Source organism: Bos javanicus, chromosome 23, assembly GCF_032452875.1.
Source record: "Bos javanicus breed banteng chromosome 23, ARS-OSU_banteng_1.0, whole genome shotgun sequence".
In the NCBI taxonomy this organism is placed as follows: Eukaryota; Metazoa; Chordata; class Mammalia; order Artiodactyla; family Bovidae; genus Bos; species Bos javanicus.
Genome location: NC_083890.1, coordinates 19,969,403 through 19,991,038, shown reverse-complemented (window position 1 = coordinate 19,991,038; position 21,636 = coordinate 19,969,403). Strand labels below are relative to the sequence as shown.

At 45.2% G+C, this 21,636-nt stretch overlaps 1 protein-coding gene across 5 annotated transcripts in view; it reads left to right on the top strand.

Moving 5' to 3' along the window:
- The first annotated feature begins 222 nt into the window (after nucleotides 1-222).
- The window catches only part of PLA2G7 (phospholipase A2 group VII), a 38,270-nt gene continuing 16,856 nt past the window's right edge, over nucleotides 223-21,636 (top strand). Inside the window, exons 1-3 of one of the 5 annotated variants that reach the window (XM_061398349.1) lie at nucleotides 653-721; nucleotides 11,551-11,706; nucleotides 16,801-16,943. In XM_061398349.1, coding sequence (XP_061254333.1) covers nucleotides 16,835-16,943 — 109 coding nt within the window. In that variant the 5' untranslated portion in view covers nucleotides 653-721; nucleotides 11,551-11,706; nucleotides 16,801-16,834. Of the gene's footprint in view, nucleotides 343-630; nucleotides 722-11,550; nucleotides 11,707-16,800; nucleotides 16,944-21,636 lie in introns of those variants that run through there. The other 4 variants (XM_061398347.1, XM_061398348.1, XM_061398351.1 and 1 more) reach the window with 4 other exon arrangements.

Here is a 21,636-nt window from a genome sequence, read left to right as displayed (position 1 = left end):
ACCCCAAAGAACTGGGATGGCTCCTTTTTACACCGTTTCCCCCAATAAAAGCTCTTACTGATTGCCCTTCACTGTATTTACACGGAGAAACGAAACTAACTCAGGGGCAGGTCTTCCAAGCCGAAGCATCTTCCATATAATTTCTGAGTTGGCGTCCAATGCGGTAATACTACCGAGCGGAAAGCGGGATACGCGGGGCACTGCGGATCGCAGATGGAAAAAGTAGCCAGGGATTCAGTGAAATAAACAAAGCAGGGAGTTAATGAAACTGGGGAAGGTCTGATCAGAATCGAGGCTGAGAACAGGAAGTGGAGACGCAACACCTGCCCTCTACACGTGTGGGTAGGTCCTCGCGGGGGGCGGGTGGGTAGAGGGATAAGTTAATCCGGGGGTCCAGCTTGCGGACTCCAAGCCCTGCGGGTGTGCGGTGTGCGCGGAGCTCGCCCGTCCCAGCGCCCGGATCAGTGGGAGGCCGGCGGTCACACAGCTCCTCCCCCTCCCTCCTCCTGCGGCGCCGGGGCAGGCCAGGGTCGGGGCTACCAGACCGCCTGGAGCTGAACGTGCGCAAAACCGGCGCGCAGCCCCCCGCCCCAGCGCCCCGCGGCCAGGGTGACGCGGTGACTGCGGGCGACAGAGCCCGCGGTGCTGGCAGCGAGCAGGCAGCAGGCGGGATCGTAAAGCCTTGTCCCGGTTCTCGCGAGCAGTTCACCGCGGCGTCCGGGTGAGGAGGGACCCCCAGGCGGGCTGGAGCCCCGTGCGGCCGCGGGCTGGGGGTGGGGTGAGGGTGGGTGGCTGGGATGTTGGGGGATGGGAGGATGGGGTGAATGGAAAAATGGGGGTGCTGGGGAGGCTGGTGCGCTGGGAAGATAGGGATGGGACGATGTGGGTGCTGGAGGTTGGGGGACTGGGACTCAACCCGCACCCACCCCCAAGCCGGAGTTGGACTCTCGGTCCCCGCCGCCCTCCTAGCAGCTCTGGGATCCTTGCGGGGAGAGTGATGGAATTTGAATTCAGTTCTCCCAGACCTTTTTCCCCCGGGAAGTAATCTCTAAGAGTTTGGTACTGAGAGGGAATCCGGCCGGCCGCGGGATCCCGGAGCACTGAAAGCGTTCTTATCCGTGGGTCACCCGCGTGCTCAAAAGAAACACACACACACACACACACACACACACACACACACCTCCCTCTGGGGAGTAGAAGCTTTCTTATCCGTGGGTTACCCGCGTGCTCAAAAGAAACACACACCTCCCTCTGAGGAGTGTTGCTCCATACCCTGAATGAGGGAGAGGCTTGTTTTGTTTTTAAGTCAACGGAACCAGAAAGCAGGGAATATTCTCTTCCCCTTCACCCTCTGGAGCCTCTCGTAGACCTTTCTATCTCTGAAAACGACAAGGTCAGGCTTTCATTCAGACCTGTGGTTCCCGGGAAGGTTGCGGAGGTGAGAGGAGGGAGGAGGGAGAGGTGCGTGGCCGCCCTTGAAAGACTTGGCTGATCAGGTTCTAGACCGATTTGTGTTAACAGATTAGTCTTGCAAAAATTAGCTTTGACCCCAGTAAGAATGCTGAGCCGGGAGGTTGGTCTCTTTGCGTAGGAGCTGGAAATGCTTCAGAATGTTGATAGTTACGGAGGCCACAGTACGTGGTCTTGGGCTAACACCGAACTCGGGGATCTGGGCTTTAAGTATTGGGCTGGACCGTACGGAGGGGAAGGAGAAGGGGTCGGGAAAGGGGAAGGGATGGCTTTCTGGCCACCAGGAGGCACTGGCAAGCTGCCAGCATTCTCCGATTTCCTCGCAAAGGGCTTTCTGGTGGACCTGCTGAAGCTGGTGAGAGAGCCCCGGACTTGGCCTTTTCTCGCCCTCTCTGCTACTCGTCGCATACCGGCACTGAATGTCACCCCCACCCTCGGCCATTTGTGCAAGAACTCTGTCACGGCTGAGGTGATGATGCTTTTCGTGGAAATGGACCCTTCTTACTCAAGCCATTGAGGGTGAAGGACTAGCAGAGTTGAGGGGGGCAGTGATTACTTTGGTTCAGCCACTCCTTTTACGTGGGCTTCCCTGGTGACTCCCTTGGTAAAGAATTAGCGGGCAATGCGGGAGACCTGGGTTGGAACCCTGGGTTGGGAAGATCCCCTGGAGAAGGGAAAGGCTATCCACTCCAGTATTCTGGCCTGGAGAATTCCATGGACTGTATAGTCCATGGGATCTCTAAGAGTTGACTGAGCGACTTTCACTTCACTCCTTTTACAGCTGAGAAATTCTCGCTGAGGTGTGAAAGAGTTTGCCCAGCATCTGGAGGAGTTTCCAGCATGCAGAACCCTGGGCAACTGGTTGCTCATTTCTCCTCCACTGTGTATCTGTACCTTTTAAACTTCAGTGGTGACGAACACGTGTTCCATCACCCAGCTAGCTTTGTGATCCGATACAGTTTACCACCCTCTTTGAGGCTCTCCGTGTAGAGCATCAAGGAAAGAGCTAACTAGGTACCTGGGCAACTGGAGTGAGCCCTGAGAATGCCAGCTGGTGTTAGGAATCTGTATTCCTTACCCTGACATCTTAGAAAATGGATATTTCCTAAAAACAAAGATCATCCTGAGGTTATTTAGGATCATCCTGAGGATCAGCCTGAAATTTTTTTCAAGACCCTTTTGATAACTGAGGTCAGACTTTTTGAGACATTGAGAAATTTCCATAAACGTGATGCATTGAAGACAAAGTAATGAGTGAAGAGAAGCTGAAGGGGAACATTTAGCTCTAAAATCATACTGTTCCAGAATTTCTAGTTTTTTGTTTTTGTTTTTTTTTTGCTTTCACTAAGAAAGCAACTCTTTTTCTTATTTAGAAAGGCTAATCATATCCATTTGTCAGTATTTTCAGCAGTAAGGAAACTAGTTTAAAAACATTAAAGTGTAAGTACAGTCAGCAGTAACTGCTATGAAACGGTTGTGAACAGGCAGAAAATGTAGGCTTTCCTTTTACCAGAATCTCCAGAATTTTGAGGAAGCTTTGTAGTTTGAAGGGACAGGCCATGGGTTCTTACTGCCTTTCTCTATGAAGCCAAGCACCTGTTCAGAGTCCTGTCCTTTGCTCCACGTTACTGGAATGACTCATAACACACTAATAGACACAGTCTAACAGTCTAGTATATATAAGCTTGTAGTTTAAAAAAATAAACATAGCAGTTGAGGAGAAAGAAAAACTCTGCTATCTAAATAGGTATCAACTGAGTTATGTGGGCTAGTTGATTCCTCGTACAAACTTCATTCATTCCTTCACTGACCTCAAGAAATCTTTATTGAGCACCAACAACATGTCAGGCGCAGTGAGTATAGCAGTGCTGTCTCTTTACTCATGGAGTTCACTTTCTAGAACCAAGGGATGAGCAAGGTCAATTTGGAAAGGACTAGATGTTTTAAAGCAAATGGAAAAAAAGATGCTGTAATAGAGTACTGGGGTGTGTGTGTGTGTGTGTGTGTGTGTGTGTGTGTGTGTGTGATGGGCTTCTTGATTGCATTTTAAAAAAGACTTTCTTGAGAGATGGCTTTAGGATGAGCCTCCAGAAGATGGACAGGCAGTTCTGGTGGAGAGAACCACAGGCACGCGGGGCTGGAAACTAGCTTGATTTGGTCCAGGCATAGCTGAGGGCAGTGAGTCTGCAGAAGGGAAGGAGGAGGGTGGCAGAGGCATGAGGCTAAATCCAGGCTGGGCAGAGACTGGGAGGCTGAGGTAAGCAGTTTGGACTTTGTTTCAAGTGCAGTGGGTAGCCTTGAGCAGAGGCAAGACTTGGTAGATTTACATTTTTCTTGAGGGTTCCTCTGGGTACTCTGTGGAGGATGGGTAATAGGAGGAGAAGAGGAGAGGTGATGAAACTGTCTCCAGGTATATTTATTATGGAGATTTACCAGGGTGTGGGAGCAGTCTGTGTTTTGGGGCAGAATGGGAAGTCACTTCATGTTTCTGTCTCAAATTTCCCATCTGCATAGTGAGATGACATTGCTATGTCTGGTCCACTCATCTTGCAAAAACGAATAAGCTAATGAATATGTTCTTTAAAGTAAAGCAGTCCTATTTGCAAAGCAGAAATAGAGACACAGACACAGAGAACAGCTGTATGGATACCGAGCAGGTAGGGGGGTGAGTGCGAGGAATTGGGAGATTGGAGTTGACACTATACACTATTGATACTGTATATAAAATAGATAACTAATGAGCACCTACTGTATAGCACAGGGAGCTCTACTCAATCCACTGTGGCGACCTGAATGGTGAGGAAGTCCAAAAGGGAGACGATGTATGTATAAGTGGGCTTCCCTGGTGGCTCAGCAGGTAAAAAATCTGCCTGCAGTGCAGGAGACACAGGAGATGTGGATTCGATCCCTGGGTCAGGAAGATCACCTGAAGGAGAAGGTGGCAACCCACTCCAGTATTCTTCCCATGGACAGGAGCCTGGTGGGCTTTAGCCTGGTGGGTCACCCAGAAGGTTGCAAAGAGTTGGATGTGACTAAGAACAAACACCTGTGTATAAGTATGGCTGATTCATTTTGCTGTATAGGAGGAACTAACACAACATTATAAAGCAGTTGTACTCCAATAAAAATTTAAAAATGAAGTAATGTAAGATTTTGTTACTATTCTAATATGCTAATATTATGCTACTTTGAATTCCTTGTGCTTCATTTGCCAACATTTTATACCAGTTTCAATGTCTTTTTATTTATTCTTTCCATAAATATAATTTACTAAACATAAATAAATATTTTGCTCTGCTCAGGGTGTTGAAAAACCTAAATCAAGAATTACTAATGAAACATCCCATCATAGAAGGCAGGGAAATTAATGCTAACATAATAGCCAGTTTGCTTTTTAAACATACTCCATCAAAAATTTTAATGTGGGATAAAAGGTAGTTTATTAAACTGATATTCAGTATAAACTAAAATTCAGAAATGAGCAATGATGGTCAAAAGGCTCAAACATCCAGTTATAAAATATATAAGCCCTGGGGATATCATACATAGCGTGATGACTATAGTTAAAAATACTGTATTGTATAGCCAGCTTACTTTTTTATTTAATTATTTTGTATTGGAGTATTGTTGCCTTATTTATTTTAGCCAGCTTACTTTTAAAACTTTAATGTGATCAGATAAAATTCAGAATAGAAGCTAGACTTGGAAACTATTTTTTTTTTTTAATTTGGCAGATTTGTCTTTGTGCTGGATATGGCTGGGTACAGATATGTGTGTGTGCAAAGATCTGTTGACAACTGAAAACCTATACATGACAGCAGAATTTCTGGAGGGGGCTGGGAACCAGGGCTGAATAGGATTATTTCCCTTAGCGAAGCGTCCTCTCTCAGAGGAAACTCTTGAATTTTCCCTAGTTGATCACAGTTTCTGGGGGCCAGGCAAGAGTTTCAAAGTTGTTTACCAGCTACGGTAGGCCTGACCTTCTCAGCAGCCAGACAGCTGAGAAAATCTGTTTCTCTTCCCTGCCTCATTTTGACATGCAGCATACTAGAAGAAAAGGTGTCTGTTAGAGGGAAATAGAAGCCTTTCCTCATTTACATCTTGTGCAATGCAGTTCTCAGTGACTTAGTGGTTCCCCAGTTAGCTTCCCCTTGCCAGACCTTATTAATTATTGATTGGTCGGCTCATCTGAATATCACCTTGAAGTGGTCAGACTGGTGATTCAAATTGCAGACAAGATGTGACCGTAATTCTAGAATCTGTACACTTTCTCTCTTGCCTTATTTACTATCAGAGTCCCTTAGGGTTGAGGGTGGTTAGGGCATCTTTAAGGAAGACATTACAGTTTCTCCCAGAGGCCACAGCATTTTCTGTTTAACTTATATAATGCTTTGAAATATTGGATTAGGTGCTCTTCTTTAAAAATCAATAGGTTTTACATACAATGACACCCCACTCCAGTACTCCTGCCTGGAAAATCCCATGGACAGAGGAACCTGGAAGGCTGCAGTCCATGGGGTCACTGAGGGTCGGACACGACTGAGCAACTTCACTTTCACTTTTCACTTTCATGCATTGGAGAAGGAAATGACAACCCACTCCAGTGTTCTTGCCTGGAGAATCCCAGGGGTGGGGGAGCCTGGTGGGCTGCCATCTATGGAGTCTCACAGAGTCGGACACGACTGAAGTGACTTAGCAGTAGCATGGTTTTCTGGCTTTAATTGAAAAAAAAAAAAAATGAAGATCTGGTAACTTGAAGAGCTCATTCCCACATGACAGCAACCAACTGCGATATACCTGGGCCCTTTCAGATGGCCCCATCTACCGCAGCCCCCACCATAGTTTTTCTATTACACAGGGTCTGTTGAGCTCACTTAAGTTACCTAACTGGGAGCCCTAGGGTTAGGGTTATCTAGTCTGGCCTGTCCAGTTCACATTCACCCTTATCCAAATGCAGGAATTCCTTCTCCAGTATGCTTGATGGTGTTCCGCAGATGTGCGCTTCAACTGCTCCTGTGATAGAGAGAATGTGGTACTTGTCCAAGAGCTCCAGCTAACAGAGTTCTACAGTCTGGGTCCACGTAGGACTCATCCCTTTTCCATGGAACTGTGGCTGTCATGTGCCATCTGGGTTTCCCCCAGTGTAAACATCCCTGTTTCCTTCAACAGCTCCTCATGTGACTTGTTGCCTTGTTCCCTCATCTGTTTGGTTATTGCTGGGTTATTGTCCCTTTAAGTAAACTGTCATTTGTCGAAGCCTTTAAAGCTCTGCTAGTTCAATGAGATGTGGTTTAACTGGCACGGAAAGTACCAGAATGCTTCCAATATGGCTGCAAATGGCCCAGAGATCTTAGATAACTTAACCGCTTGTGATTTGAAAACCACAGACGGCAGCAAACATATGGATATTTGCAAAGTGGAGGCAAATGAGCTCCAGTGTTCTAAATATGAGTAGAATCACGAAATTGGTTCCACAATAGGGAACTGCTGCTTCTTTTTTTTTTGGCCATATCTCTTTTCTTAGGTTGTGAAATGATTGCACAAGAACTGTATCAGCTTGTGCCCAGGATAAGAGGCTTTAGACTTTTCTGCAGAAGTCACTAGCATATTGCACATTTGGGATAATGTCCATATTAAGTTTTGATCCTATTAGCTAATATGGTAGAAATAAAACAAATTAGTAGAGCAGGTATTGTGTTTTCTCTTTCCTAGTTTCAATAATAATAAGTACTCTTGCTTGGAAAATCCCATGGATGGAGGAGCCTGGTAGGCTGCAGTCCATGGGGTCTCGAAGAGTTGGACACGACTGAGCGACTTCACTTTCACCTTTCCCTTTCATGCATTGGAGAAGGAAATGGCAACCCACTCCGGTGTTCTTGCCTGGAGAATCCCAGGGATGGTGGAGCCTGGCAGGCTGCCGTCTATGGGGTCGCACAGAGTCGGACACGACTGAAGCAACTTAGCAGCAGCAGGAAATGTTTGCTGACACTTTTAAATGGAATCATATATCTTTACTAGGAGAAGGCAATGGCACCCCACTCCAGTACTCTTGCCTGGAAAATCCCATGGACAGAGGAGCCTGGTAGGCTGCAGTCCATGGAGTCTCTAAGAGTCAGACATGACTGAGCGACTTCACTTTGGCTTTTCACTTTCATTCATTGGAGGAGGAAATGGCAACCCACTCCATTGTTCTTGCCTGGAGAATCCCAGGGACGGCGGGGCCTGGTGGGCTGCCATCTGTGGGTTCGAACAGAGTCGGACACGACTGAAGCAACTTAGCTGCAGCAGCAGCATATCTTTACTAAAGGTGAAAACTCAGAGTCCAACTATACCCAAGGACCTCTACCTTTTTCAGCATCCCGGTATAGGACCAGTTAGCTCCGTTAGAATCCTTTATATGATAGTGAGCTCTCTCTACATTGTAAGGAATACATCATAAATTACCTGATTATGTTAAAAGTTCTTCCTTGTATTTACCAGGCATCTACCTTCCTATAGCCTGTTTCAGAATAGAATAAATATTCTTTATTATTAAAGAATATGGTTTATTATTAAAGGATACGGTTTCACCTGTATCCTTTTATACCAAGGTCTCTCCATCTCAGCATTGTTTGCATTTTGAGCTATAAATGTCTGTGTTGTGGGTCTGTCCTGTGTATTGTAAGATGTTTAGCATCATTCATGGTCTCTGCCCTCTAGATGCCAGTAATAGTCACCTCTCAGTTGTGACAACCAAAAATGTTTCCAGCGGAGAAGGCAATGGCACCCCACTCCAGTACTCTTGCCTGGAAAATCCCATGGACAGAGGAGCCTGGTAGGCTGCAGTCCATGGGGTCTCTAAGAGTCGGACATGACTGAGCAACTTCGCTTTCACTTTTCACTTTCATGCAATGGAGAAGGAAATGGCAAGCCACTCCAGTGTTCTTGCCTGGAGAATCCCAGGGACGGGGGAGCCTAGTGGCTGCCGTCTATGGGGTCACACAGAGTCGGACACGACTGAAGTGACTTAGCATAGCATTAGCATAGGTTCAGTTCAGTTCAGTCGATCAGTCGTGTCCAACTCTTTGCCACCCCATGAATCACAGCACGCCAGGCCTCCCTGTCCATCACCAACTCCCGAAGTTCACTCAGACTCACGTCCATCGAGTCAGTGATGCCATCCAGCCGTCTCATCCTCTGTCATCCCCTTCTCCTCCTGCCCCCAATCCCTCCCAGCATCAGAGTCTTTTCCAATGAGTCAACTCTTCGCATGAGGTGGCCAAAGTACTGGAGTTTCAGCTTCAGCATCATTCCCTCCAAAGAAATCCCAGGGCTGATCTCCTTCAGAATGGACTGGTTGGATCTCCTTGCAGTCCAAGGGACTCTCAAGAGTCTTTTCCAGCACCGCAGTTCGAAAGCATCATTTCTTTGGCGCTCAGCTTTCTTCACAGTCCAACTCTCACATCCATACATGACCACTGGAAAAACCATAGCCTTGACTAAATGGACCTTTGTTGGCAAAGTAATGTCTCTGCTTTTGAATATGCTATCTAGCTTGGTCATAACTTTCCTTCCAAGCAGTAAGCGTCTTTTAATTTCATGGCTGCAGTCACCATCTGCAGTGATTTTGGAGCCCAAAAAAATAAAGTCTGACGCTGTTTCCACTGTTTCCCCATCTATTTCCCATGAAGTGATGGGACCAGATGCCATGATCTTCGTTTTCTGAATGTGAGCTTTAAGCCAACTTTTTCACTCTCCTCTTTCACTTTCATCAAGAGGCTCTTTAGTTCCTCTTCACTTTTTGCCATAAGGGTGGTGTCATCTGCGTATCTGAGGTTATTAGTATTTCTCCCGGCAATCTTGATTCCAGCTTGTGCATCTTCAAGCCCAGCGTTTCTCATGATGTACTCTGCATAGAAGTTAAATAAGCAGGGTGACAATATACAGCCTTGACGTATACTCCTTTTCCTATTTGGAACCAGTCTGTTGTTCCGTGTCCAGTTCTAACTGTTGCTTCCTGACCTGCATATAGGTTTCTCAAGAGGCAGGTCAGGTGGTCTGATAGTCCCATCTCTTTCAGAATTTTCCACAGTTTACTGTGATCCACACAGTCAAAGGCTCTGGCATAGTCAATAAAGCAGAAATAGATGTTTTTCTGGAACTCTCTTGCTTTTTTGATGATCCAGAGGATGTTGGCAATTTAATCTCTGGTTCCTCTGCCTTTTCTAAAACCAGCTTGAACATCTCCAGACATTGCCAGATGTCCCCTGGGGAATAAAGTTGCCCTGGTTGAGAATTGCTGCTGTAGTCTGATGTTCAAGCTGCCTTTAGCCTGTTTCAGAATGGAGTAAATATTTTTCTTCATTAAACAAGGATATAGTTGCTTAAAATGTCACTTATAGAAAAATAACTGAATATAATCCTATTTATGGCATTCCTTTACTGTTTGACATCTGTAGGGTTTCCATGTGTTGATTCTTCTAGAGTTAGAATAAATGAAGGGGTATACCATTTTTAGGATTTTACTTCCCTGTGTATAAGATTTGTGTGCTGTGCCTATCTCAGAAAAGTAGTGAAAAGATCAAAGGATATGGACAGTTGGAAGTCTTGCCAGATTACCATCCAATAATCAGGATGGCTTTTATACCCCCATTAGAATCGCTGGTTTTGCTTCGGTAAATTTGGCACTGTTAGGGAATAAATAAGTCCTGTGTTCCCAGCTTTTTGTTTACTAGTTATTGCTGTCTGTCCAGTTACATCTTTCTCAAAGAAAAGATTATTTTGGCTGGTGGTGGTGGTGGATTTTCATACATTGTGATTGGGAAGACTGTGTGTCACTTTGGATTCCCTGTTGTAAATGTCCAAAGTCAATATTAGACTTTTCAGGGTCCTAGTTGGTCCATGTAAATACATTTCCAGCTAAGCTGTATCCCACAGTTGAGAAAAAGGCACTTTTCTGTGAAAAGAGGACTGGGAGAAATGAAAGACTTCTTATGAATTATTCCTCTGTGTTCAGATACGAGAGCCTTACGGTCATCCTCCCAAAGGTCTCAGAAGATAAAAGAAGCCAGTGTCCCAGCAAACCAGTGACTTAGAGAATTACAGTAGTTCTTTGTTTGGAAAAGCAAGAAGCGCTGTTTTCCTTTTAGCAACATGGGAAGTGTTGGGTTGTATTTACCTAAATTGTGTGATACCTCCACAGAAGATGGGTGGCTTCTTATAATAAAATCACATACAAGAATAAAACAGCTTACTTTAAGCAATAAAGCTAGAGAAGTGAATTCGAAACCAGAGGAACATTGTTAAGGACCTCCCCCACCAAGTACGTAGAACTATGAGAAATTTAAAAAGATGAAGGGTACTGGATCTTTAGTGGGAGCAGCTGCATTCCATTTGGGGGAAAATGGACAAGAACCCCTACATGGGGTTTCATGTGCTTATGGTTGCTTAGTACTCAGCATGTGGTGCTCTGTAGATGTTTGAATGGGTGGATGGTTGAATGGGTGGTCTGGTGGATAGGCTGTTGTGGTTAAGTCAGCACTGTCAGAGGTGAACACACAGTCCTGTGGGCATTGTGGGAAGGGGTGGGGCTTCTGGGAAAGGGCATCATGGGAAGATCCCCAACTAGATTAATTGGAGAATAAGATGAAAAGCAAATGCAGTGATGCATACATATCACATATGGAATTCACTGATGAAGAATTCACGTATCTTTGTAAATCTAAACCAGCACATACACGGAATACTTAGATACACCTGCCTGCTTTGCAAGATGGCTCAGAGTTATAGTTATTTGTCTTAAAGTAGATGGCTTCCCTGGTAGCTCAGACGGTAAAGAATCTGCCTGCAGTGCTGGAGAGCCAGGTTCAATTTCTGGGTCAGAAAGATCCTCTGGAGAAGGGAATAGCTACCCACTCCAGTATTCTTGCCTATAGAATTCCATGGACAGAGGAGCCTGGTGGGCTACAGTCCACGGGGTCACAAAGAGTCAGACATGACTGAGCACATGCACACACACACACACACACACACACACACACACACACACGAAGATGGTTTTCCACACTGTTTCTAAGTGTATGGTTTTGTCTCATCTCCTAGGTAAGACAGACCCATGCCTGTGCTCGCTTGCCCATTATGTAGCCCAGGGTTCTCAACTGGAGGCAGTTCCTCCCTGCTGCAGAAGTCACTTGGCAATGTTTGGAGACATTTTTGCTTGTCACAAGTAAAGGGAGGGGGCGCTACCACTGGCATCTGGTGAGTATAGGTCAGGGATGCTGCTAAACATCCTACGATACACAGAACAGACCCCATTCCCAGGAATTACCTGGTCCCAAGTGTCAATGATGGGCTTCCCGGTGGCTCAGCGATAAAGAATCTGCCTGCAATTCAGGAAACATGAGTTCGATCCCTGGGTCCGGAAGATCCCCTGGAGGAGGGCATGGCAACCCACTCCAGTATTCTTGCCTGGAGAATCCCATGTATTGAAGAGCCTGGCCAGCTATAGTCTATAGGGTTGCAAAGAGTTGGACACGACTGAAGCGACTGAGCATGCACACATGCACATACAAGTGTCAGTGATGCAGAGGGTGAGAAACCTGATGGAGCCAGAGCCTGCAGCACTGATGCTGTGTTGACAGCTTGGCAGGACACAGTTACTGGCTTTCGGATCACTGGGGTCTTTCTTAGAAGGTAATCTCGAGAATCTAATCTACTTTGCTTCCAGTGGAGCTAATCTTGTTTCTGGGGAAGAAGGGAAAAGGGCACTCTGCTGGCTTGATGGTTGGCATTTTCTCACCTCATCAACTCTACAAGATAAGGTTGTTTCTTTCATTTCAATGATTAGGCGATTTAGGTTCCAGATACCCAATGATTGGCCTGGAGTTGATCCTTCTGACTGCAAACTCAGGCCCTTCCCATTGCCCAGGGGAATTTCCTGTCCAGATCTCCACAGGATCCACATTCTTCACTCCTCACCTACTGGGGAGGGCTCACTGCTGCTGTGAATCTTATGACTGGGTGATCAGGGAATGAGATCTTCTGATCTTAAAGTGGCCACTAACTTACTGTGTTGTTCCTGCAAGTTGCTTCCCCTCTCTGGGCCTCAGTTTCTTTGTTTATAAAACAACAGAATTGGACTAATTAGCGTCTCCTAACTTCACCTGAACCAGAGTAGATTCCCTCCATCTTCATCTAGATCACAAAACTGGGCACACTTTTTAAAATTTTTAGACGTTTTACATTTTTGTCTGTTCAGTGAGGCATGTGGGATGGGATCTTAGTTCCCTGACCGGGGATTGTACCTACTGCGTCCCCTGCAGGGGAGGCCCGGAGTCTTAATCACCGAACCACTGGGGAAGTCCAAAACTGGACACGCTTTGTTTTTTTTGGCTCTTTGTTGCAATGTGTGGTCTCCCTCGTTGTGGCGTGCAGGCTTAGTTGCTCCGCAACATGTGGGATCTTAGTCCTGTGACCAGGGATCAAACCTGAGTCCCCTGCAATGGAAGATGGATTCTTAATCGCTGGGCCACCAGGGAAGTCCCTATTTTTTTTTTTAACAGGGCACTCTTTGAAGCATGTTTCTCTTTTGTTTGTCATCCTACACTTCATCCCCACTCCGTACCCATGCAGGAAAACACACTCATATTCCACACACTGGGACTCCCTTAAAAGCCTAGTACAATGACTGGCTCGTGGGTCCTAATTTGAAATTTTGAAAAACCTACTCCAGTTTTTGAAACTGAAACTAAAGCATACCTTTCTCCTAAAATTAGTGCTCTAAAGCAAAGTCTCCAATCTAACGTTATCCCTAAATTGGACCTAAAATATCTAAGTTCAAGTGTTAGTTGCTCAGTCATGTCTGAATCTTTGCGACCCCATGGACTGTAAGCCTGCCAGGCTCCTCTGTCCATGGAATTCTCCAGGCAAGAATACTGGAATGGGTTGCCATTTCTTCTACAGGGGATCTTCCCAACTCAGAGATTGAACCCGGATTCTTTACTGTCCGAGCCACCGGGAAGCCCAGCATATCTAAGAGTATAGCTTATTTCTGGCAGGAAGCCATCGATTTAGATTTAGTTGCTCAAGGAAAGAGCTAGGGTTTTGTTTCCTTTTTTTTTCCTACCCAAGTGATGCTTGTTCACTGTTGAAAGATTAGAAAAGAACATGTGAAAAAGGAAAACAAAAATCACCTGTAATCTTGCCCCTTAAATGTAACCATTGAGAATATTCTGGCTTTATATTCATCCAGATTTTATTTTTTATATTTATGTATAAATGTGCATGTTCAAGTAAAAAGTAGAGCCTATATACTGATTATTTTTTTCTCACATGCCTCAGAGGGTGGGACTTGATAGTGAAGTCACTGAAACCCACCAGTCAATACAAGAGTAAGCCAAACTCTCCAAGCCTCAGTGGGTTTTGTTTGTTTTTATTTTTAAATTTTATTGAAATATAGCTCATTGACAATGTTGTGTTAATTCCTGTTATACAGCAAAGTGATTCAATTATATATTCTTTTTCGTATTCTTTTCCCTTATGGGTTATCACAGGCTATTGGATATAGTTCCCTGGGCTATACAGTAGACCTTGTTGTTTATCCATCCTATATATGGAAGTTTGCAGCTGCTAAGCCCAGACTGCTCATCCTTCCCTCTCCCACCCTACTTGGCAACCACATGTCTATTCTGTATGTTTGTGAGCCTGTTTCTCTTTCATGGATAAATTCATTTGCGTCGTATTTTGTATTCTACATATAAGTGATAGCATATGATATTTATCTTTCTCTTTATGATTTACGTTGCTTAGTATGATCATCTCTAGTTCCATCCATGTTGCTGCAAATGCAAGCCTCTGTGTTTTATCTGTAAAATGGAGGTAACAATACCCACCTAACCCTTATTGTGAGGACTAGACGTTACGTAAATTACCCAGCTATCTAGTGCTGGCCTACAGTAGATGCTAAGTAAAAGATAATTAGTTATGCTCATATCACCTTCTTTTTATTTCTTAACCAAACCAATCATCAAGATTTGGATTCAGAAGGCCTGAGCTGCAATCAAAACATTTCTTTATCTTTAAGAGTTCCTGCCTAATATTAAAGCCAATCAAAACCAAAATTAACAAGGGGAGATGCAAGAAAACCAACCCCAAGTCTCTTCTCAGACACCTAGGACACTTTAATCAGGAGTGTGTGTTCACTCTTCGAGAATCTAATCCTCATCAAGTCCCCTTCCTGGTCCAAGTAGCTCTGATTCAGCTTTTTATAAAATGTAAAACTGATGCAAAATACATATCAAAATATTTTTATTACTTAGTTGGCCTTGGCCACAGCATCAGTGATTCAGTTTCAGAAGGACTTCTCATCCAGAATTGCCTGTTAAACCTCCTGAGAGAGGACTGACTTCTGCTTCCTTGCAGTTAGAGAAAAAAATGTTTTACAAGAGAATAGTTGTCCCATTTTTATTTTAAATTCTAAGAAGAAGTAGCATTCCTAGAACAGAGAGGGTTCTAACTGAATGGTTTGCGATGTAACTTCTGTGTTTAAGGGAGGAGATGGCTAATAATAATACTTAAGGGTGGGGAGGGGGTGAAACCTCAGAGCAAATAACAGAGAAGTTACATCGAAAACCATACTTGATTCAGACCCAGGCAGTTGGGATGCAGGCACTAAAGTCCAAGAGGCCAGGCCCCACCCACTTTGTATTGGGAACCTAGTGCTGAAGCGTTGGTGAATGGGTTTCTCAGTTTTCTGATGGCCCAAACCAGAAGGAAGACAGTATCTTTCATCCTCCTTCAGGAAGCATTTAGGAGTGCTTACTATAGCCTGGGCCCTTCATTAAGAACCAATAATAGAAAGACAAATGGGACCAATTCTTGCTTTGGAGAAGCTCACAGGTTACTGGGGTAAGCAATTCTGCACATTGTACAACAGAGCATTGCAGTAGAGGGCAGATATAGTACCCCGATGGAGGCATGGCCTGAATGTGCTGGGCAAAGAGGATCCAGCCTTCTGTGCTGCCAGTGGCTCCGCCTCCTGACTGTGCCCAGATGGGTGAGCTCTGCTCGCTGAGCTGGGAGGTGTCTTCTCATTTTGCACCCTGGAGGAACCAGGTCAGAGATCACATCCTTTCCTGGCCCAGGGAAACTTTGGTGATGGTTGGTAATGGCTTTGTGTAGTCAACTGGGAAGATCTCATTGAGAGGGTAACATGGAAGCCAAAACCTAGGAGTGAGGGAGCCAGTTATTTGGGTATCAGAGCAAAGAGCCTTCCTGGAAGAGGGACACAGGTTCAGATCCCAAGGAGGAGTAGGGGTGCCTGGATGCCTGGAATGTTTGCTGGGTGGCAAAGGAGGTGTGTGGCTGCAGCGGGTATGTGGGTGAGTGTACAGGAGGGGCTGGGGGCAGGGGTCAGATGTGGAGTCTGTTGGGTACATGCTGTAGAGCCTTTAATGTTACTTTAAGGCCTGTGGCTTGTGCTCTGTGTGATATGAAGTCATCTGGGGGCTTTGAGCAAGAGGAATGGCATTGTCACTCCAGCTGCTATATTGGGAATTGACCATAGGCTTTGCGGGAAACCAGTTAGAAGTTACTGCAAAATTCAAGGAGATAGATGGTGGTGGCTTGGACCATTTCCATCACCCTGAAAAGCTGAGGGGGAAAGTGTGCAAGGGGACAGATGAGGCACAGATCCAAGATAGTTTTTTGCTTGTAAGATGTTAGCAAAGAGTCTCACTGTAATATAATTTATTATTACCATGAGTCAGACTTTATTTACCGGTTCCACTGACATTTGTTCCACCCTGGCTGCCTGCTAGGTCCCCTGTTAGACACTTGGAACAGCAAGTACAATCTACCCCTTGAGACTCTCAGTAGAGCAGAATTATAGAGATTCTACCCAAATATAACATCATCAGCACCACAAAAAACCCCAGCTGCTGTTTTTACAAATATAGGGAAACATTAGCCAAAACATTGAGGATTTACTATGTGCTTGACAAGCCCATGTGTATGATTATGATATGTGATTGTTATAATTATTACAGTTGGATGCTCTTCTTTATAACCCGACTAGACTGCTACAAATTGGGAAACTAGTGGCCAACAACCTAATATTCCAGCCTAAAAATGTTATTTCTGGGCTCTGCAATCCAGCATGACCAAGACCCCTAACACCCTAGTGCCTCCCCAAAACCTATCATAGAAAATGCATGTGCCATTTTTTTCCAAACGTCTTCTCCCTTCATAACCCATGGAATCATGTTACTAGTCCCTTAATCTCACTGATTGGTCAGCCTATTTAAGTGCTATTTATTGCATGTCTGTTTTTCCATGTCATTCTTTGCCTTAAAGAAGGTTAAGCTGAAACGGCAGCTCAGCTTCGGAGATGTTACCGTCCAAATTGCATGCGCTTTTCTGCCTCTGCACCTGCCTTGCACTGGTTTATCCTTTTGACTGGCAAGACCTGAATCCAGTTGCCTATATTGAATCACCAGGTAAGAGGTATATTTGTTCAAGGGCTTGAACTATCCACCTGTAGCCAGACTCGAAGTGGCCCCAGGGAAGTTATGTGTGGGATCATCTAAGAAGATGCTGATGGAGATCCTTAATTCTCCTGAGGGAATGGAGGGGCCTCATTCTTTCTTCTTCCTACTAACCGAGAGAAAGAAGTGCCTTCTTCTTCAACATCAGGATTGCAAGACAGGGACTTCCCTGGCAGTCCTGTGGTTAAGACTCTGCACTTCCAGTGCAGGGTATATGGGTTCAATCCCTGGTCGGGGAAGTAAGATCCCACATGTGGCATGGCCAAAAGAAAAAAGACTGCAGGACTGCTCAGATGAGGCCTTTTCAGACAAGCTGGAAGCTCAGTTTGCAATCACCGGGGAGAAGGTCCACGCTGCCTTTTTTCTACATCACTGCCCTGACCCATGCCCTCTGGGTACAGTAACACATCTCTCCTGGAGTACCCTCCGAGGCAACCCCAAACCTGTCCCCAAGATGGTGAAGAAGAGGCAGGTGTCTCGATCAACAGATGTAGTCCTGGTTGATGGTGGGAAGGTGTTAGAAGATGGTGATTTAGAGTTTGGATCCAGAGGGAGACAACCTTTTCTATCTAATGACAGGGGAAAGCAGGGACCAGCAGGCACTTGGAGTCCCAGATAAGCATGGATGTGCATCCCTGCTCTTTCTTAACTTTTGTGGGGAGGGAAGGAGAGGAGGCGACAGAGGATGAGATGATTGGATGGCATCACCAACTCAATGGACATGAGTTTGAGCAAACTCTGGGAGATAGTGAAGGACAGGGAAGCCTGGAGTACTGCCGTCCTTGGGGTCGCAAAGAGTCAGACGCGACTGAGCAACTGAGCAACATTGACAAAAGAAAGGAGGCGGCGGCTTGGTCAAGCCCAGGAGTGGTGGCCAGACTGGGACAGCCATCTCTAGACAGGGACATCTATGACCCCTAAAAGGACCTTGATTGCAAAGTGATTCCTTCTGGAGTCTTGAGAATTCTTGCTAATTCCAGAGAGTTGGGCTCAGGAATTTTCTCCTCTGCTCAGGTGAGCAGTGTTGGTGACCTCTGAAAGGTACTATACTGTCTGAACCTACAGACCTGTGCAACTAGGGAGACATGACTTCTCTGGATCTAGGTGTGCAGGGTTGATGGGTGACTCCTGACTGTGACATTTACCAAGGATCTTTCATAACCCACTGCCTTACTAATCTGGCCCTACTTCATAGCTGGGGAAATGAACACAACAGCAGAAGAGAGACTAGGTCTTCTGTGTTTGCATAGAAATGGCCTCTTATCTCACAGGTCCATTCATGCAACAATACTTACCAGAAAGGTGGGGCATGAGTCATACCCCATTGGTGACTAACACAGAGGGTTCATAATCGAGTTCAGGGGCCTGCAGCCTGGTTATATTAATTCTCTTATTGTCTTATCTGTAGGTTGAAAACAGGTGGCATCTGACGTGATGAGCAGATTCTTTTACATCATGTGCTTTATATTGGTACAGGGTGGGAATTTCAAAACATGTTCCCTATTCCCCCATGTTTGAAAATAACTTGAAAGCTGTTATTGAGCCAGCAGAAATTTGAGGACACTGCTTGATTCATCTGTCATCCCAGCCCATTCATTCTAAATACTCAAAAAAGAATGCATGAATATGTTTTAAATTATTAGAAATAGTTTATTCAATAAAAGATGAAAGTAATGTATGATTATTTGTATCATTCGTACTAAATGAATACATAGAAAATATGGTCATATAGCTAAAAGGTTTATCAGCATGGCTAGAGATGTCCCATTTGTTAATGGAGGACATGAAACCATAAAGAGACGGTCATTTTCCTCACATTTGTACAATCCATCTCCAACCCCAGAAATAGACATTGGGACTATTTGATAAATGAATATCACCAAAAATGTATACTAAGATTAATAGCATACCATAGATTCTAATGCGCCTATTAAAATGAAGTTGAAGAAAAATAGGAAGTGACATCTATAAGTTCTGAACCATGAAACAGTATCATCTAGAGAGTGGCCATGCAACCTGGCAAGTCTCCTACCTATCTCTTTTTTTTCATGAGGTGTGCTGATCGATGGCTAGAGAATGGGAAATCCAGAATCCTATCCATTAGCTATGGGCTGCTGAACCTTTTCTTTTTTTAAAACTTTACTGAAATATAGTTGATTTACATGTTGTATTTAATTTCTCCTATACAGAAAAGTGAATCAGTTACACACACACACACACACACACACACACACACACATGAGGCCCTCCAGCCACAGGGCCGCGGAGACCTATACTCAAACCCCAGCTTAAAGTTTTCTGAGACCTTCTCAGGGGTCAGGCGTCCTGGAACTGGCAGCCTTGCAGTCTCACCTTGACCTGGGCTCCTGAACGCTGGATGAGGCTTTTTGGTAGGGCAGGTTTTAGAGGACCAGGTTACTCTGAGGTGAGTGGAAAGATTCCCAGAGCCTGGGTGGAACTGACATCTCATAAGAGGAACCTTGTGCAACATGGAATCTCCCCATGGCCCTAGAACTGAACACTCAATTCCAGAGGTTGTACCTCCCAGGCAGCTGTGGGTTCTCTGGGGCTCCTCACCAAACTGTGGTTTGAGTCCCTGTGGCCACACCATGGTTCCTGTGGGTAGGGGATACAGGAGAACCCAGGCTGCTCGTCACAGGCCTGCCCTTCTGTCCTCTGGACTTGAAGTCTTGCTATTACATTATGAAAGACCACTCAGCCGACAGTCTTAAATGGGAGAGAAAAAGCCTTTTGTAATTCTAAATAGACCCTAAAATGTTAGCCTTTAGGGAAAGCATTTTAAAGAATTGTTTCAGAGGAAATGCCTTGGATTTCGTATCTATACAGAGAAAAATGGTATGATCTAGCATGCGTGCCTGCTAAGTTGCTTCAGTCATGTCTGACTCTGTGTGACCCCATGGACTGCAGCCCACCAGGCTTCTTTGTCCGTGGGATTCTCCAGGCAAGAATACTGGAGTGGGTTGTGTGCCTCCTTCAAGGGATCTTCCTGACCCAGGGATTGACCCCACATCTCTTATGTCTTCTGCATTGGCAGGCAGGTTCTTTACCACTCACACCACCCGGGAAGCCCATGATCTAGTGTAGATCTGCTAAAACTCCTCTTCGGGCTTGAATTTGGGTAAACCGGAGTTAGCTAACTCTAGGGAAGGGGCAAATAACCTCAGCTGTCTGCCTTTTATAGGTGGTGGTCATAACACACCTGTAAGTCAAGTCAGGACATGAGTTTGAGTGAGTTCTGGGAGTTGGTGTTGGACAGGGAAGCCTGGCACACTGCAGTCCACGGGGTTGCAAAGAGTTAGACATGACTGAGTGACTGAACTGAACTGGCCAAGTCAAGCTACCTTGATTTATATGATCACTGATCCTTACGGCTGTCCTGAGGGCTGGCCAAGTGATTGTATCCCCACTTTACAAATGAGGATCAGAGAAGGGGGTAAAATGCCTAGGGCAGAGCAGCATAGCTTGTAAGATGTACAACTGGAACCCAAGATAGCATCACTTGGCTCCAGCACCAGGGTCCATTCATTGCAACCACTGCCTTCCTTGGAGCTACCTCCTACAATTCGAACATGAATTGCTGACTGTGTGTCAGGCCAGGTGGTCTGGTACCTTAGCCCAGTGCTTCTGACAAACGATACAACTTTTCAGATTCAGTAGAATTGAGGTGAGGCCTAAGAGCCTCATCCCCAATCTTCCGTTTGATGCCGTGATGCTGGCCCATGGACCAACTTGAAGTAGCAAGGCCTCATGAATTGAAAGGCTCCTCACTGGCAGGTGTTTCACACCCAAGTGTGGAGGATGTAAATGACTTCTTCTCATGACTCAACCCCTTTCTGAGAGATGCCCTATGAAGTCAGATGCCATACATAACATAGTTCGCAGTGTCTACGTGGCAGAGGCAGAGTGTGATAGAAAGCATGAAAAGACTGTCCAGCAAAGTAATCAGCTCACACAGTCCAGAAGAAGGAATGGAGCAGGCTAGCTGAATCTAGAAAAGTGAGTCAGATGCATTGATATGTGGTCTCACCATGCTGAAATTAAATGTGGACTTGATTGTGGGTTAGAAAGGAGAACAGGTGAGACTTCAGGTGTGTTGAAGGGTTTTGGCGCCAGAGAGAGAAAATATTTCAAGAATGGGTGGATAAAAGAATATATGCCATAAAGCATTTAACAGAGACAGAGGAGACCCAGTGACAGTGTAAAGTTTAGTTCTGGTCATTTTCAAAAATATTTGTTGCGCTCCAATCATTGCGCCAGACTTTGTGTTAAAGGTCCGAGGATACAAAGATATGGAAGCAGCTCCTATGAGATACTCTTAGGAGACAGAGTAGTAAAACATAAGTTTAGTCTAATGTGATAGGAAGGAAGATAAAAATATATACAGGGAATTTATTTAATACTGAGGGTGAGTCTGAGGAATCAGAGAAGGTTTCAGAGAAGACCTGACATCCAATCAAGATGTTAAAGGTTGAATAGGAGTTTGCCATGGGGATTTCAAATGCAGGGAACAGCATTTACTCAGGCGCAGATACAAGGAACAGCCCACTGTTGCTCAGAAGTGCCAGAGCACACAGAAGGAAGGTAACTTACAGGGAAAAAGAAGAAGAGTAGGAAGCAATGGACC